A 17,030-nucleotide genomic window follows, 5' to 3' on the forward strand; every position below is an offset into this window, starting at 1 on the left:
ATTCCTTAAGGAATTGGTTACCTTTAGGACTTGGCAACGTTAGAGAACAAACGCCTTATTCTTCACTTTTTGAAAATAAACACCGAAACAACGAATCCACAAATTCTAACTAAAAAAATCACGAAACAGTAACCAATTACTGTCACTTTTTTGAATTGACAGATATTAGACAATTAAATATCCAAAATGCCAAATTTAGCACCTCCACAACACCGTAACTGCCATTTTTCTCCGGTTTTATTATTTATTGTACTAAATACTGCCGTAGTGGCGCTGCGGTACCGAAATTTGAAGTGCAAATTCACTGAGTGCCTTCCCCCCCCCCCCGGTTGCTACAACTTCCTTTACTGCTTTCGACCGTCATTATATCTCTAGGTTACGTAGTTTTTATACTCTTTGATTTAATCTACATAATCAACATACCTCTGCAACCATTTTCTCATTGATTTTGTCGCTCAATACGTCAATTACGCTCATTTGAAATGTTTTTCGAAGTAATATGCTTTTTGTGTTTTAGTTTCGACGCCAATAAAGGCCATGTTTGAAACAAAAAAAAACCTCCTCGGGGTAAGAAAAGTCAATATGATAAAACAATCACTGGAAAATTCATGACCTCACTGCTCCAATTTTAGCGATCGGGAAAACAAAACTTCGGTATTTGTCCATTTTTGTGATTTATCAATTTTCGACTAGCAAATATCGTCAAGAAGTTTAAGACTTAAACATATACACTCTTTTTCGCGGTCTTTTCGACCCCTCTTTTTGGCCGCCCGCTAGTCGGCCATTACGTGGAACCACCGGTGTGGGGTCTAGGCTCGGGTCTTTGGTCAAAGGAAACGGAGAATGGGGGTTAAGGGTGGTAAACTCAACATGGACGCGCCCAGCAAAATTCCAAAAAAAAGAGTCTGTACTTTAACTACTTTGGTGAAAGGGTTCCAGACTCAGTTAATGGTGGTAAAAACCAAAAAAACATTTTTTATACATGTATAAAATGTACATAAAATACGTAATTCAAGTGAGTGTTTATAATAGTGAGTTTTATATTGTGATTCAAAAAATTCTTAATAATTCACCGAAGTAAGCATCAGTTTTCGTGATAAAAGAGTTTTAATATTTAATAGGTCTCGACCTCAAGCGATTATTACATGGCCAAGGAAATTCCTCGTATCCTTTACCTGGAAGTTACACAGTGCCAAATTATCTTGCGGCGTAGCTGTGAACTTCGTAATCAGGCAGATAATTTATTTTGGGTCAACGAGCCTTATAAGGCTTTAAAGGGGAATTGTCACCACACTAAAACTGGTTAAAAACCATTTAAATGGATAGAGGATGTCCGAAAATGGTTATACTCAAAATTTCATGTAAAATATTTTCAGTATTCGATTTATTATTAGCAACCAAGTTCGTGTTTTATCCCCCCCCCCCCCCGACTGACTCGAGAATCTCAGAACCGCTCGGTTGAACCTACCTGCAGCGTCATCTCGCGAGCGAAATATTATTTTTCCCGGTTTTATCATTATTCGGTCGGAACCGTCGTCTGCTACGACATTCTCCTTGGAATTTTACCCGATTTATATTCGTAGATTGTAGTTCATCGTGTTTTAAAAATCTCTTACAATAAAAAATGTTTGCAAATTTTTACCGCTTCACTCTTTTGGCGCTGCACGTAAGTTCAACCACGATTTCGGAAATTTTTGGAGCCGCTTGATGTAGGTTGCAGCAAAAGTAGCGTAACTTTTTAAATACTTTTACAAAAAATATAAATTTCAGGGACATAATCATTGATATATTTTCTATCATTCTTTTAAAAAACCTCGTAAATTTTGGTTTTGGTGACAATTCCCCTTTAAGCTCAATTTCATTAAAAATTATATTTTTGGTTAGGCCTCAACTTTTTTGGAATACTCATAAACGCAAAATTTAACCATGGTTAATTTAAACTAGTAAATAGTAAGTAATATACTATAGAGACAGATACTTCATGGTTTAAAATAAACTTTTCCCCAATATTCTTTTTAATAAAAGTTTATTTTAAACCATGAAGTATCTGTCTCTATAGTATATTACTTACTATTTACTAATTTTTTGGAATACGTTTATAGTTGCATTTATAAATTACAATTTCAAGTTTAATTTTAGGTCAGTAATTGTACCACCGCATCGCTTTTATAATTTGATTTTATCTTAAAGTTGGGTTCGTTGTAGTTATTGGTTTGTGATGGGTACGAGGCGTTTTTATTGATGCTTTTACTAATCGACCGCGGATTGCGTCATTGATTTTTCTCAATGGTAAATTCAGGGCCACCGGGAGCATGCCTGGACCAAGAGTCCATAGAGTCCACTGCACCTGATACAAGTTCTGATTCAGAATCTCGATCTCAAATAAACACGTCATTTGATGATATTATCAATGAACATTTTTGAAACTAGTCGTAAAAAATTTGTGATCGGCCAAAGTCATGTAGCTTAAGTTATAATTAACTCCTATTTTAATTCTGACGGGTTAAGCAAAATTTTGGCTGTCCTTCTTATTTTTATACCCCCATTTTTACCTCCACTAGTCAGTGACTACTAAAATATGTTAAGATAAGAGGCTCACTGGTCAGGCTGACTACTAAAAAAATATCCTTATGTCGAACCCTGGTGGTTAGAACAGAATAATATCGATTAACTACGTTTCTGTTTGCTCGTACAGAAACCAAATTTCTACTAGTGTGAACCAAACCTTTAGCCAGTTTATCAGGCACGACCTATTTTTCCCAATTAGGAGGTATTGCTGAAACGGCGTAGTCTGGACCTTCAAGAAAATCAATGCATTATTTCTTCCTAATAAGGCACTTAATTAGCGAGGGTTTAAGATAAAAAATATAAGGATTGTTTGATTCCCCTCGGATATATCGCCGGATGTATAAATAGCTTTCACGCGACGTCATTATTTCTACTGTGAAAGGTTAGTGTAGACTCTCTTTGCGCCATCATTCCCTGCCTTTGAGCCAGGGCCGCCATCTTGACCAAATTTTCCATGAAACTTTATAGACTATGTATCGGGACACGTTTCCAGACAATTTCTTTCATCTTAATAATTACTATTCCTTAGGGCATGCGAAGTTTTCCAGAATTTTTTTTAAGAACCTTTACGAACACGTTCTTGGAAGGGAAGGAAGAAATTTCGTAGACTAAGAATATTTGTAAATCTAAAGAGCTAAGTATTTGAATTTTAAATTATCGCAATTAATTATGAAAAACCTAAGTAGGCATCCCTATACTGTATAAACATCGTTTCTAAGCCGCAATCTTTTTAAATCTTAAACGCAAAGGTTTTTGAAATCTGGTAGTATAAGGCTCCACGAAAAAATGTGTTCTTCTTCACGGTTTGATAAGAAAAGGATCTCGGAAATTGCTTTAAATTAATATTGTGGAATGGGAATAAAATGATAATAAAGGTGGAAAGGACAGAGTCAAACAGGAAAATAGTTGAATCGAGAATAAGGTCGAAAGGACAGAGTGAACCCGTAAAATAGTGGAATCGAGAAAAAGGTCGAAAGGACAGAGTCAACCCGTAAAATAGTGGAATCGAGAAAAAGGTCGAAAGGACAGGGTGAACCCGTAAAATAGTGGAATCGAGAAAAAGGTCGAAAGGACAGAGTCAACCCGTAAAATAGTGGAATCGAGAAAAAGGTCGAAAGGACAGGGTGAACCCGTAAAATAGTGGAATCGAGAAAAAGGTCGAAAGGACAGAGTCAACCCGTAAAATAGTGGAATCGAGAAAAAGGTCGAAAGGACAGAGTCAACCCGTAAAATAGTGGAATCAAGAAAAAGGTCGAAAGGACAGAGTCGAACCGGAAAATAGTTGAATCGAGGAAAAGGTCGAAAGGACAGAGTCAAACCGGAAAATAGTTGAATTGAGGAAAAGGTCGAAAGGACAGAGTCGAACCGGAAAATAGTTGAATCGAGGAAAAGGTCGAAAGGACAGAGTCAACCCGTAAAATAGTGGAATCGAGAAAAAGGTCGAAAGGACAGAGTCAACCCGTAAAATAGTGGAATAGAGAAAAAGGTCGAAAGGACAGAGTCAACCCGTAAAATAGTGGAATCGAGAAAAAGGTCGAAAGGACAGGGTGAACCCGTAAAATAGTGGAATCGAGAAAAAGGTCGAAAGGACAGAGTCAACCCGTAAAATAGTGGAATCGAGAAAAAGGTCGAAAGGACAGAGTCAACCCGTAAAATAGTGGAATCAAGAAAAAGGTCGAAAGGACAGAGTCGAACCGGAAAATAGTTGAATCGAGGAAAAGGTCGAAAGGACAGAGTCAAACCGGAAAATAGTTGAATTGAGGAAAAGGTCGAAAGGACAGAGTCAAACCGGAAAATAGTTGAATCGAGGAAAAGGTCGAAAGGACAGAGTCAAACCGGAAAATAGTTGAATCGAGGAAAAGGTCGAAAGGACAGAGTCGAACCGGAAAATAGTTGAATCGAGGAAAAGGTCGAAAGGACAGAGTCGAACCGGAAAATAGTTGAATCGAGGAAAAGGTCGAAAGGACAGAGTCAACCCGTAAAATAGTGGAATCGAGAAAAAGGTCGAAAGGACAGAGTCAACCCGTAAAATAGTGGAATAGAGAAAAAGGTCGAAAGGACAGAGTGAACCCGTAAAATAGTGGAATCGAGAAAAAGGTCGAAAGGACAGAGTCAACCCGTAAAATAGTGGAATCGAGAAAAAGGTCGAAAGGACAGAGTCAACCCGTAAAATAGTGGAATCGAGAAAAAGGTCGAAAGGACAGAGTCAACCCGTAAAATAGTGGAATCGAGAAAAAGGTCGAAAGGACAGAGGCAACCCGTAAAATAGTGGAATCGAGAAAAAGGTCGAAAGGACAGAGTCAACCCGTAAAATAGTGGTATCGAGAAAAAGGTCGAAAGGACAGAGTCAACCCGTAAAATAGTGGAATCGAGAAAAAGGTCGAAAGGACAGAGTCAACCCGTAAAATAGTGGAATCGAGAAAAAGGTCGAAAGGACAGAGTGAACCCGTAAAATAGTGGAATCGAGAAAAAGGTCGAAAGGACAGAGTGAACCCGTAAAATAGTGGAATCGAGAAAAAGGTCGAAAGGACAGAGTCAACCCGTAAAATAGTGGAATCGAGGAAAAGGTCGAAAGGACAGAGTCAAACCGGAAAATAGTTGAATTGAGGAAAAGGTCGAAAGGACAGAGTCGAACCGGAAAATAGTTGAATTGAGGAAAAGGTCGAAAGGACAGAGTCGAACCGGAAAATAGTTGAATCGAGGAAAAGGTCGAAAGGACAGAGTCAAACCGGAAAATAGTTGAATCGATAAAAATGTGGAAAGGACAGAGTCAAACAGGAAAATAGTGGAATCAATAAAAAGGTCGAAAGGACAGAGTCAAACCGGAAAATAGTGGAATCGATAAAAATGTGGAAAGGACAGAGTCCAACAGGAAAATAATGGATTCGAGAAAAAGGTGGAAAGGACAGAGGGAAACAGGAAAATAGTGGAATAGAGAAAAAGGTCGAAAGGACAGAGTCAAACCTTAAAATAGTGGAATCGAGAAAAATGTCGAAAGGACAGAGTCGAACCGGAAAATAGTTGAATCGAGGAAAAGGTCGAAAGGACAGTGTCAAACAGGAAAATAGTGGAATCAATAAAAAGGTCGAAAGGACAGAGTCAAACCGGAAAATAGTGGAATCGATAAAAATGTGGAAAGGACAGAGTCCAGCAGGAAAATAATGGATTCGAGAAAAAGGTGGAAAGGACAGAGGGAAACAGGAAAATAGTGGAATAGAGAAAAAGGTCGAAAGGACAGAGTCAAACCTTAAAATAGTGGAATCGAGAAAAATGTGGAAAGGACAGAGTCAAACAGGAAAATAGTTGAATCGAGGAAAAGGTCGAAAGGACAGAGTCAAACCGGAAAATAGTGGAATCGATAAAAATGTGGAAAGGACAGAGTCCAACAGGAAAATAATGGATTCGAGAAAAAGGTGGAAAGGACAGAGGGAAACAGGAAAATAGTGGAATAGAGGAAAAGGTCGAAAGGACAGAGTCAAACCTTAAAATAGTGCAATCGAGAAAAAGGTCGAAAGGACAGAGTCAAACCGGAAAATAGTTGAATTGAGGAAAAGGTCGAAAGGACAGAGTCAAACCGGAAAATAGTTGAATTGAGGAAATGGTCGAAAGGACAGAGTCAAACCGGAAATAGTCGAACGAGTATAAGTAGCAAATTAAAGAGTGAAATTAATTAGAAAATAGAGGAATGAGATAAAAGTAGAAAATCACATCTCGAGAGAAATAGAAAATTGTCGAACAAAAACATTTTCGGTTGCCATGGCAAATCGAATAGGTAGTGCAACGTCTCCTTTTGAGAAATTTCATATCTCATATAGGTCTACATTACGCCCGACTTTGAACAAAATCGGAAATAAACACCACCTTTTAAGTTGGTGTACTCGTGAGAGTTATGTAAAGGGCGACTTAGCTTATATGCAGGCCGAATTAAATTATAATTCCTCTACTCTCTTAAAGGTCTTGGCTAAACTATCAAGGAGACGACCCTAGGTGTAACACACCTATTTTGTTCACACTCAGGGGTTTGGTAAACCTTCATTTTACTTGAAAAACCCGTAAAGGAAATGTCTCCATATATAGGAAACCGTTTGGCCATGGCAACCAAAAATGTTTTGGACAACACAAAATGGCAATTTTCAAATTGAAAATAACATGGGAATCTGACCAATTTTAAGGGTACCCCCTGTAAAAAATTAAAATTTTGGAAAATAATGAGAAAATTTCCATTTTGTGTTGTCAAAAACATTTTTGGTTGCTATGGCCAAACGGTTGCCTATGGAGGCATTTATCTTAAGGGTTTTTCATGTTACATGAAGGTCTACCACACCCCGAGTTTGAACAAAATCGGCGCATTACACCTCGGGTCGTCTCTACGATAAAAGCGACTCGTATGCCATCTGCTGGTGGCAATGCGTATTAAAAGACAGAAATTTAAGCAAATTAAATGAAATAGACTTTAACCTAGGAGCAACAAATACCGCACCCCACACAAGAAGAACGCAACCCGTCAAAAGTCGTGCATTTTTCATTGGTTAGACGCTTTAGCGCCTGCTGCCGTCGGAAGGGGAAAATTCGGAAATTGTCCTTCCCCCTTTCCGTAAATTGTTCATCGTTAAGGCTCTTCCAATGAAATTTGTACACAACACTGCCTTAGCGTGTATAAAGGCTAGCTGCGTTCTCCTTGTGTTTGTTGCTCCTAGCTTTAACTCCGTAAAAAATATATATTTAACATTTATTTGAAATTGTGTGAATAAGATATATAGAAAGATAAAAAATCGGCAGAAAAGGTAGTGTTCGGAATTGTTTATTCATTATCCACAAATTTTTAAAAAAACGTTGGTAAAACGAATATCATTTTAACTTATTTAATTATGTTATTTTACGCAACCAAGCATTAATTTGAATAAAAGTAATATTTATTTAAATAATTGTTTGTTTTATTTAAACATTTTACAATTTTTATTCAACTATTGGTTATTTAAATAAATATTATTTAAATATAGCCGAGCTTATTTTATTCATGGATAAAAATTAATCGACTGCCGAACACTAAGAAAAGGTCACGAATTCAGGAGCGATTGTAGATTTAGGAACTTGGTTAAATGATAATTCTAGTGCAACGGATGGAGCTGACATTTGCTATAAACCATCGTTTTTCTCTTTAGAAAATGTAAGGCGTAGAAGGTGCCCAATTTATCGACATTTATGTTTACAATGACAAAATTTTTCCAAATAACCTTCACTACGTCATATAGAGCGTAAATCAACGAAACAATAGTAATAAAATCATTTGTGCAGAGAAAAGTACCCGGCTTACGCCATTTATCATATTGGGATAAATGGATGGCTTGAGCAAGACTAGAAAACGCACACGTAAAACGTGTTGGACGGTAGCCGTAGACTAGGATTTAGGGAAATTATCATCGAACTATTACGGCGTTAGTGTATCAAATTTCAATGGTGGAAGGGCGCGATCTGTTAAACAGCTGCTACTATAGGATACTACACTTTGATCTTAGTCAAACGATGAAATTTTAGGATGTTTATTTTTAAAACAAAGATTTAAGCAAAATTTCACATAAATGTTTAAAGCAGCTGTCGACTCTATCATTGCTACCTGCCGTTGTTATTAGAGATGGCCATGAATCTATCCGAATCTTCTAAAAAAATGACTTTACTGGAGAGCGTGGTGCCATCTATTAATGGCAACAGAAGCTAAAATTCAAAATAGCGAAACAATAAAGTCGTCAGGGCCATTATAGAGTATTATATTTAGACCACTTAAACTCTTTTTAGTGGAATTTAACCTAAATTTTATATCCCATATGAAATATATTGTAAAAAATTACTAGAATTTAAGTTATTTTTTAATTTATAAAACTAGCCAATCAACGCGAGGGGTACTTTTATGTCCCACCTTTTGGGTCAAAATGTAGCTTAAGCATCTTGTTTGAAAAAAGCGCTACTTCACGCCGAGTCGGCACTTGCTTTAATTTACGTTTAACCGAAAGTAGTTCTCAGATTTCCACCAAAGGCGATACAGCAAAAAAAAAGTGCACCAATAGAAGTTTTCATAAACGAAAATTAACAAAAAGTTAAAATATAAAAGCTTTCTTTTCTGCGCGGGATCCAATATTTGCAAATTTGGCTTACGGGATTTTGAATCTTAAAGTGATTTCAGAAATCAGAAACAGATTTTGAGATTTCAGAGCCTAATTTTCGTGTTTATTAAAGGTTTCTTAGGCTGATTTATAAATTGTTTGGTAGAATTTCACCCAGATTTGGTGATTTTTAAGTTGATTACAAGATTTCTAAAATCAGTTTTCTCTTTGAGTGTACGGGATTTGTACGAATTTATGTTAAATGACAGAGCTTTATTAGCTTACATGTAGTCTTGGTCTTACAATAAGCCTGTTGGGCCCGAGCCCTCCAAATTATTTCGCTCGTTGTATACTCAAACAGTTAAACTGAACACGCGTCAGTCACCCGATTCAAAAACATCCAGTTGTTAAGAGTAATCGATACAGCTCTCCTATGAAATTTGATTCACAGTGCTTAAATTTCTGATTCAAAAAACATAACATTATCGGTTCCTTCGCTACTCTCCAAACGACACAAGAGACCACGTTCACAAGACAAGGGAAGGAACATTTTCACCCTCCTACTTTCAAAACGATCTGTTTGATAGCATTATATATTTGCGCATTTTTCGGGTTTAATATTTTGAAATAAATATTAGTAAAGCCTAGTTCCCACGTGATGAAATATTTCGAAGAATTAATTTTTCACGTAGCAATAAAAGAGCGATTTTTTTAATCGCTAGGGGTAGGTTATCATTTGGCGCGAATATTTAAAAACATTAAGCCTAATATCGCTTCTAAATGAACCAAATGGAAAGTAATGTTGAGAATTTCAACAATATAAATTTAATTTTACTTAATATCTTATTGTTTTATACAATATATGATAATTTTTTTATCAAAAAATCAACGACGTTTTTGGATTAAAGATATACTTTTAAAAAGACACGAACAGAGCTATTTCAATAACCTTATTCAAGAAATGAGGAATTGTGACCGAGAAAGGTTTTTCAAGTGATTAATTTGAAATAAACAATGTTTGACAAAGAATGTATTTATTTATACTCAGGGAGAAGGAATATGTCGAGACTATCGACGGACACGTTGAGGCCCTAAAGCCGTCACGCTAGGGGGGGGGGGGAAAGGAGGAGGTCTTATTTTTTGCGTCCTCGCAGCAGCGTTAAACGCGTCGAAAAACGTAATTTTTAAGAACCAATGAGATTGCAGTATTATTTGATTTTATTAAAGCGGAGGAGCATACCGGGGGCCCCAACGGGTGGAATTGGAGAAACGCTAAAAATAATCTCGACATATTCATTCTCCCTGAGTATAAATAAATACATTCTTGGTTTGACAGATTAAGAAATTAAAATTTTATTTGCTTTGTAGGTTCTTTCGAATGAGTCCAGAACAATACGATGTATTACTAACTCTAGTGAGAAATAGGATTGAAAAGAAAAACACCAGATTTCGAAAAGCTATTTCTGCAAACGAAGCGGCTCTTATATTGTGGGATGTGCCATCAGAGCTTCTCTGATTATCTGAAATGTTATTTCGCGAAGACGCCAGCGAAAAAAATAGAACGTCCGCTTCGAACCGCGGAGCCGCGATTTTGGTGGCGATTCTGAAAATATTCGCAAATTTTATTCGTGCGCGTCAATTTACAAAGCGAAAACTGCTTTTTTCGCCAAGTGGGAACTATGCTTCCCGATCAATTAATCAATGAAATTATGGCCTTAGTATGCGTGCTAGAAAATACGAATTCTTCTTGTGACACTCGTATCAATAAGAAACTGTGTAGTAAGAGCTACGTTTAAAAGCCTAGGCTACGTTGCTTTATAGAGAAAACTATTGCTTTAATATGGTAAAACTAACTCTTTGCATTAAAATATAGAAAAATTCAAGAAACGATCACTATTGCATAATGATATTTAAAAATATTTAAAAAAATAATTAGACACGTCTAGTTTTAATGCCGTTCGGTAGCATCATCACGTTTAAAACGCACCTGATGATGCTACCAAACGATAGAGAAACTATTTCTATAAACTATTGCTTTATTGATAAATTTGCAATGATTTTGGAGAAATAAAGTTATCAAGTGAGGACAAAATACATGTAAGCAGAAAAGTCAACTAATAATAATAATAATAATCAGCTAAGCTAATACCTAATGTGAAGCCATTAATTCAGGTGGCCAGGTTACAATGCGTAGGAGGGTGGTCGAAAGCCCTGCATGCCACGCGAGCCCACACTAACTATTACCTTTAACCTCAACAAGTTTTTATGGACGGGGAAACCGAAGAGCTCGGATAAGAAATGTTTTGCACAAGCAGCCTATTTTAGCTACACTTTTCTCCCTATTCGTCTATAAAGGCTGGGCTTAACCCATCTAATCTCACCAATAAATGTTTCCGGCCAATTTGTCGAGAAGAAAGAATATTTCGCCGATCTGGCCATCGATTTTCAAAAAGCACCAGAAAGGAGCGATGAAAAGAGAACGGCCGAGTGTGTACTTACAGGGAGGCTGGAGGCGTTTTCGGGCAGTCGGAATCCCCCGATGGGCACCATCCCAAAGTCCTGGGGCGCTCCTTCCGGATGCAGGGCACGGCGGGCGATCAGAGTGTAATTACCGGCGGCGTCCCCGTTCGAGTCCACGCTCACCATGTAGCCCATGGCGCCTACAACCACGAGGAACACAAACAAAACAACGACCGCTAAATCAGATGAACATACGAGCCAATAAAACGAAGAAATGACCCCGAAGCTAATTCGATTTGGAAGCCCTCTACAATAAAGACGACGCTCAGTTTTCTAGCCACCAAAATGCTCTAGCGAACTGTCTTCTGCGTAAATACCGAACCTAACTGAAACCTAGGAGCAACAAACACAAGGAGAACACAGCTAGCCTTTAAACACGCTAACGCAGTGTTGTGTACAAATTTCAAGGGACGAACCTTTACGCTGTACAATCTAACAATGTTCAATAATTACGTTTTTCATACCAAAATTAACTGTCCTATTACCATTGTTTTACTTTATTATTAATTCAATAAGGTTGTATACTATTGGACCGAATCCCGTTTGACCGAATCCCATTGAACCGAAAAGTATTTTCGTTTACAGCCCAACATGGCGGGATTCAGTTGAATGGGAAATTTAAATCTGGTTCGTTTTCACTTCGGGTAGGTTAGTTCAGGTTGGGTTAGGTTAGGTTAGGTTAGTTCAGGTTGGGTTAGGTTAGGTTGGGTTGGGTTGGGTTAGGTTAGATATGGTAGGCAACTATTTCACCTCGGGTCTTATCAAGGTTATTTTCCAAAATTAAACCCGGAAAATATGAAATTTCAAGGGAAAAGGTCTAAAAATACACGTCGGTACGAAATAATAAATATTTAAGACATAGTTTAGTCCAAATTAGATATACTATCGTCACGTAACCTACGATATATAAATATGTATCACTAACGGTATATTGAATGAAAACCGCGGTTGAATGGTACATTCGGACGAATGGGATTTCGGTCCAATGGTCTACAATCATTCAATAACCGTTGGTGGATTCTACTCGATAGATGTGTTGAAAGTGTACTAGATTGTATGAAAACATAATTTATAAGGCGACATAAGTATGATGACGTGTGACTAAGCTCCACATTTAAAAAACCTTTAAAACCAATAAGGGCCTAAATTAAAAATGTTTTTATTATAAAGAACATAATTATTTTTGGTAAGGGAGCCTAACTATACCGAGACGATTAATATTTGTCCCTAATACAACTCTCTCTTAAACATCAAACAAATCGACCCTCTCCCTTAAACATCAAACAAATCCAGCAACACTATTTCGTAACCGAATCTTTGATTTCAAAGTACATAAAAAATTATGTTATATAGACGCATTCACATATTGCCTACAGGGAAATATGCAAAAAGGAGCGAAATCCACCCGAGGTACCTTCCTATTTAATAATGTTTGAGGTAGATGGCGACACTATAAAGTTTATGAAAAATAAACTTTTTTAAAAAGTTATTAATTAATTACTAAATTATAGTACTTTAAATTTTTATTAAAAAAATATATTTTTTGTAATTTATATTAACAATTAATTTTAACAGAAGTTAACACTCTCCGCCATAGATAGCACTATAATACGATTTTAAACTATCCAATCAGGGAAGAGAATTTGGTATTTTAAATTCGACAAAACCGTTCTCCACTAAAAACTGAAAACTTTCAACAAATCGTTGTAAATCAAAGTTATGACGTCATGCTGCTATCAGAGCGCCATCTACTAACAAATAACGCCATCACCACGTTACCTCGGATGAATATTACCCCTTTAAAGTCGTCTTTGCCCCTTAAAAATTATAATTCCATCTATAATAGGGTTGCAGGTCTATAATTGGTTCCTTCCAAATAACGTCTTCCAACGGGATTGAAGAGTTTCCTAGACAATGGTGTGATTTGATAGTCTTAATAAAGGCACTGTTCATAGCTATACATAACTATATTATTGGTAATATCTATCTGTAGTTAAAATATCACAATTTCGGCCTTCGGTTCATATTTGGGATTTATTTGAGACCAAATAAATAATTAATCAGAGATCCGTTCTGATAAAATCTGACTTCGGATATTTCAAGAACCGAAAAACCAACGATGGGCATCAGAGTCCAATCGGTCAAATAGACGACATAACTTTGACAGAAACCCCGTTTGGGAGTGGTTGCCTTTAAAGACGGGACAGTGTTTGGCTACCGTGAACAAGGATGTTCCGCATCAAGGATTTGATCAGGAAGAAGGCTGACACGGAAAACATTGGTCAAAAGCCATATGTGAGACACAATTTACTCATACTGTTACTGTTCCTATCCGTTTCCAAAATGCAGAGTTAAATATAACCCTGATTCCGATCCGAAATTTTAGGCAATTTATAAACCCTTCGAATTCCACTCCAAAATTTAGTCATTTAAATACACCCTACCGATTCCGCTCCGAAATATAGCCCTTTAAATCCACCCTACCGATTCCGCTCCAAAATCTAGCCCTTTAAATACACCCTACCGATTCCGCTCCGAAATTTAGCCCTGTAAATACACCCTACCGATTCCGCTCCGAAATTTAGCCCTTTAAATACACCCTACCGATTCCGCTCCGAAATATAGCCCTTTAAATCCACCCTACCGATTCCGCTCCAAAATCTAGCCCTTTAAATACACCCTACCGATTCTGCTCCAAAATTTAGCCCTTTAAATACACCCTACCGATTCTGCTCCAAAATTTAGCCCTTTAAATACACCCTACCGATTATTATTATTATTATTATTATTATTATTATTATTATTATTATTATTTTTATGTTATTTTGCTTGTAAAATGCTTATTCGGCTTATAATTTATTCTTATATTTACCATATCCTAATTTATATATATATATCTTGTAATACCCTCTGCAAATAATGTTACTTATAGTTCCAATTAAAGAAATTTTAAAAACTCACTAAGATAGGTTCTCCCTTGAACGTGTGAAAAAATGGCTGTGCCGTTCTTCGGGTCTTCTCCCAGCTCCAGACAATTGTTCAACGCGCGAGCGTACAAATAGACGGCGTCGTACAAATAAGCACCCTCTGCTGGCACCTGCAATAAACACCATTTGAAATGAGTGCAAATTTCAAAATATAAAAATATCAAACAAAATGTGTAAATAAAATAAGGAAGCTATTTTGCATTTAATATATTATCCTTAGTTACTAAAACTTTTTGGTTTACATAGAAGCACGTAGCAGCCAATGCGCAAAGCTCTTAATCTGCTGGATTTTTTTCTACCAAGAAGACGCTTTGGGTTTTACCATAGACCACTTCCTTCAAATGGGACTTATATACTACTATAGAGAAATTATCCCCCTAAAGGGAGTAGAGCCCTCCTTGTTTGGTAGGGTGCGCCATAGCTTCTCTCTTTTCTCGCTCACGGCGCTAGTCTAGGACGATACTAGAAACACCCAATTCTTTTATTAGAGGAAGCGTGCCCGCCCTGAAGAGATTTTCTCACTTAAAACCTTTATTGTTTCATATTTAGTGTTTATTTTTTAAATGCGCCCTTCATTAACACATAAACCACAATATCCGAGCTATAAAATGTATTATTTTCATTATAGTTTGGATATTTATTTAAATAAAATTTCTTAATAATGAGGTACGTGGTTTTAGATTCACGAAAGGCGTTCTAGTAGATATGATAAATTAAAGCACTACCAAAGCTGGGATACTTTTAGTGGGATAATTGCTCAAAAACCACTGTATTTCACACTGCGTATAACACGTCGTTAGAAAAATGAGGGTTATATAATGAAAAGGTTATACTCCCCTTAACATGGATAATCGTTTTAGAATTCTAGTGATGCAGCATCTGTTCTTAGTTTCTATAAGGTTTGAAATTGATTTCTAAATTATATTTTAGTTTAAACACAAATATGTTACGAATTATTGTGATTAATTATATTTAATATGCACAAATGATTACGCAACCATACTATATCCACTCTCGTAAGATAACGATTATTTTCGGTGTCGGGTTACGAGTCGCGTTGGATGTAAGTGGTCTAAGGTTTTACGATGCAAATCACTGAATCAAAATCATTTTTGAAGCGAAGGACTAGTCACTCGGAAAATCTCGCGTATATTTAGAAAATTTCCAAAAAGTCTTTAAAATTATATATTTTTTTTATAAATCTTAAGAAGTCTGCAAAATTTAAGAAATAATAATCCTTTAAAATCAGAAATAATAAATAAAACCAATACGGTAAATCTTTATCCGATTATTTTAGAAATCCTTAGAAACCAAAAAAATATATTTTAGAAATCAGGGAAATCTTCGGTTAACGGGAAAATTCCCGGAAATCATGACTTCGACAAAAATCTGGAAATCGTTCATGGAAATCCAATAAAACTAGCTGGGACTCGAAAGAATATTTCGAAACTGTGGATATTTTTGGTACATGTATGTAAACAGAAAAAACTAATTCCGTTATAAAATGGTCGTCCCTTACTCATTAAAGTAACATTTCCCCGTTTTAGATACAAATTTTAATTAACTTAGAACTTCTCGAACCTCATTTTGAAAGAAATTGCCTCATTAAGTGAAGCAGCACCATAAACTTTGAAAGAAAGCGAACTTAAATTACCGTACTCTGGTCATTTCTTTAAAATGTTGGCCCAAACTTTGTAGAATAACCTTCTAGAGCAACGGCTCTCGGCAATTCCAATTACACGGACGACGTCCCGCAGAATTTTCCAATTTAAAAGCCAGACAATTTCTTTCGCCGAGAATTCAATTTTATGATTCGAATGTAACAGGTAATTTTCAGAAAGTAAATCTTCCGGCTTGTTAAATGGAAATATCAGGAGGTAGGGCGCAAACAAATTCGATAAAATAACGGGGGTCTACGTTATACGAAAGGGGATTTCCCGAAATAGATCGATTGCTATTCAAAACGAACGTTTTTTTCGGAGTAAGTTATTCCGGGAGGAATGTTGCCAGACGATTCGAGCGCCTTCTAGCGAGCCGATTCTCTCTCAATGAAATAAATTGCGTCGCGAATTCTCTCGAGAGTAATCTCCCTTTTACGAAGTGCTTTTCCAAATTCCCCTATTTTCCAATTCAATATATTTATCAAGGGGAGTGGCTTTTATGAAAATGTTTTCAACAAAATATCACCATCGAAACCTTTTCATAAATTATTTTAGAGAATTGATTGGGTATGAAACAAAAAAAAATCAGCGTTTAGGATCTGTTTGGCGCCTCCGTTAGAGCGATCTCCCTTGATGTTACAGGTATCCACACCTCTACTTGGAATGCTTATCCGGGCGTACCGCGTATGGTAAGAGCTCTCTGACGGCTTTGACCCCGCCTACAAGAGAAAAAATCCCCTCTGCGCGCGCTCCCTTCTCACGTTGTTGTTTGTTAAATTAACATAGTGACGTCAAAAAAACCGTCAGCCACATCGAGACGAAAATCTGCCGCGATGACCATTCTCAGTAGAGGTATGGATTCCTGGTTGTTAATATATTCGGCGTGAGTAGACTATGAGTGGTGGGTTGCCATCACCTAGCGGTAAATTAAGGAAGATATTTTAGATAATTTCTTCCATGTTCGTACACTAAACCAACAACCTTCTGCTTAAAGTTTCTTCCAGATTTTAAATATATAAACTTGAACTTGAAACCATATTAATTTTCATGAAAGCGCATGAAAAATTAGTCGTTACGGTCCAACTTGTTTTTAAGGCGTAAATAAATATAGTCCGAATAGCGATGGTGTTGTATTACATTTTTAGAGTATAAACTTACGTTTTTATCCAGCCAACTTGTTTAATTCATGCCTCGAA

The 17,030-nt window shown here is 36.7% G+C and overlaps 1 protein-coding gene across 2 annotated transcripts in view; it reads right to left on the minus strand.

Moving 5' to 3' along the window:
* LOC149963061 (guanylate cyclase 32E) overlaps positions 1-17,030 on the minus strand; it is a 118,276-nt gene that overhangs the window by 33,325 nt on the left and 67,921 nt on the right. For both annotated transcript variants that reach the window (XM_090180361.1, XM_090180362.1), the window contains exons 5-6: positions 14,148-14,283; positions 11,166-11,326 (exon numbers count right to left, since the gene is read on the minus strand). In XM_090180361.1, coding sequence (XP_090036487.1) covers positions 11,166-11,326; positions 14,148-14,283 — 297 coding nt within the window. The remainder of the gene's footprint in view (positions 1-11,165; positions 11,327-14,147; positions 14,284-17,030) is intronic.

This window comes from Leiobunum rupestre, chromosome 1, assembly GCF_980474605.1.
Source record: "Leiobunum rupestre chromosome 1, qqLeiRupe1.1.hap1, whole genome shotgun sequence".
In the NCBI taxonomy this organism is placed as follows: domain Eukaryota; kingdom Metazoa; phylum Arthropoda; class Arachnida; order Opiliones; family Sclerosomatidae; genus Leiobunum; species Leiobunum rupestre.